The sequence below is a fragment of the Leuresthes tenuis genome, unplaced genomic scaffold (assembly GCF_036924035.1).
Source record: "Leuresthes tenuis unplaced genomic scaffold, fLeuTen1.0.hap1 SCAF_10, whole genome shotgun sequence".
Lineage (NCBI taxonomy): Eukaryota > Metazoa > Chordata > Actinopteri > Atheriniformes > Atherinopsidae > Leuresthes > Leuresthes tenuis.
Genome location: NW_027325364.1, coordinates 7,965,577 through 7,967,138, shown reverse-complemented (window position 1 = coordinate 7,967,138; position 1,562 = coordinate 7,965,577). Strand labels below are relative to the sequence as shown.

The following is a 1,562-nucleotide window of genomic DNA, read 5'->3' as shown; positions in this document are numbered from 1 at the left end:
GATTTTTTCATGTGTGCAGCCATAATAACAATTCATTAATAATAGATAACATTGATTTGGCACTAATACCACAAGTTGCTTTAAAGTTGATCAGAAAATGCATTATGGTACTTGAGATATTTACTTCAGATCCATTCGACAAGGATCTGTTCAAGTTCAGTCTTTCCAGAATAATAACACAAAAACATTTTTTAAGGAAGCCTCAAATGTTGATCTTTTTTATTCAGCAACAGATAATCATTGTCAAAGAAAAAACAGCCACAGATTACATATTCTTAAATAGGAAATGTTCACATCATTGAGCTTACAAAAAGAGTGAAAAAGTTGAAAATACATAAAATAAATACAAAAGTATAGCTCTTCATTTGCTTGTGCTGTTCTGTGAATCATTTATCTCAAAAATGGTAACAGTAAATGCACTAAACGAGGAGGTAAAGAAAAGGTCATTTCTTATGGAGAGATAAGGAAAAATGCAGAATAAATTAATATATTGTGGTTGCTGCAGGAATCCTCAGAACTTGCAGCAGAAACCGCAGCCCTTGTAGCCCTTGCAGCAGTTGCAGCATATGCTGCACATAGAGAGGTGGCTCTGGCGCTTCTGTCTGATGTGATTTGGCATCTGTGTGAAAAACAAGATACATGAGCAAGGTGCAATTTAAAACATTTCATCCTTTCCCTGTGTGAAGAGAGCATCAGGGTGCTCCGTAGGGAAAACAAACCCACTTAAATCTTAATTTGGCCATGATAATTGGCTTAATTCGTTCAGTCAATTGAACATACCATCCACGATTCCATTGGCATCTCTTGATGTACCGCAACTGGAGTGTCATTGCTCCCTGCCTCCTCCAGCTCTTGGACCTGTTAATGAATTATGCACATTTAGAAGCCACATCTTTTCTTCCTGACAAAACATTTAAAGCTAAGAAGAAAATGAGGTGAGTTTAAGTCATATTCTTACCCCAGTTAATGGAATGGCAGAGCTCTCCAGAATGCATATAAAGGCGAGCACGAGTGTCACTGCAACTGCAATGCTGAATGCCTTCATTTTTGTCCGGTTTGTTTATTAAGTCCTTTGAAAATTAGAGTTGATAGGTCTTCTTTCTCATGGGTGTCAGGCCACTGAAGAGCACCACAATGTCTTCAATTTATTCTTCAGCTCCAGTGATGGACGGTGATTCTCTTGGCCAGTGGGATTTTTCAGGTCTGACCCTTGTCAGTTCTTTCCTGAGTCTTTCTACTGCCTGATTGTTCAGTATGCAGAGCTCAGAGGTATTTATACACATATGGGCCCAGTGTTGCCTCATCACTGCTGGAGGCCCAGCCCATTCCTGGCAGCAGTTACCTAACTCCACTGGGGAAGTTTTGACCTCCCTATTCCTCCTCTTCATCTGCAACACTGGGGGAGATTTCTCTGATCATTTCTTTTTTTTTTTTTTTTTTTTTTTTTTTTTTTTTTTTTGTGAGCCCCCCACTGTCTTTCTTTCAAATGTAACTACTTTCCACTGAGAGAACACATAATTCCACACATGAACAAGCCAATGATTTCTACAATATATATGAGT

General features: G+C 38.6%; 1 protein-coding gene across 1 annotated transcript; it reads right to left on the bottom strand.

The window, feature by feature from the left end:
* Nucleotides 1-204: 204 nt before the first annotated feature.
* On the bottom strand, nucleotides 205-1,257 carry hamp (hepcidin antimicrobial peptide). The gene is made up of 3 exons (XM_072393783.1): nucleotides 959-1,257; nucleotides 781-858; nucleotides 205-619 (listed from the first exon to the last, which is right to left on the bottom strand). Exons 1-3 carry the CDS (start codon nucleotides 1,043-1,045, stop codon nucleotides 512-514), a joined length of 273 nt encoding a protein of 90 aa, XP_072249884.1. The 5' UTR covers nucleotides 1,046-1,257; the 3' UTR covers nucleotides 205-511.
* Between the last annotated feature and the right edge of the window lie 305 nt (nucleotides 1,258-1,562).

Bases quoted from the DNA above. Each gene is read 5' to 3' on its own strand.
- hamp (XM_072393783.1), bottom strand. From the start codon at position 1,045: ATGAAGGCATTCAGCATTGCAGTTGCAGTGACACTCGTGCTCGCCTTT. The intron at 859-958 runs GTAAGAATATGA...ATTCATTAACAG, and splicing joins CTGCCATTCCATTAACTGGG to GTCCAAGAGCTGGAGGAGGC. The intron at 620-780 runs GTATGTTCAATT...TTTTTCACACAG, and splicing joins TGCCAATGGAATCGTGGATG to ATGCCAAATCACATCAGACA.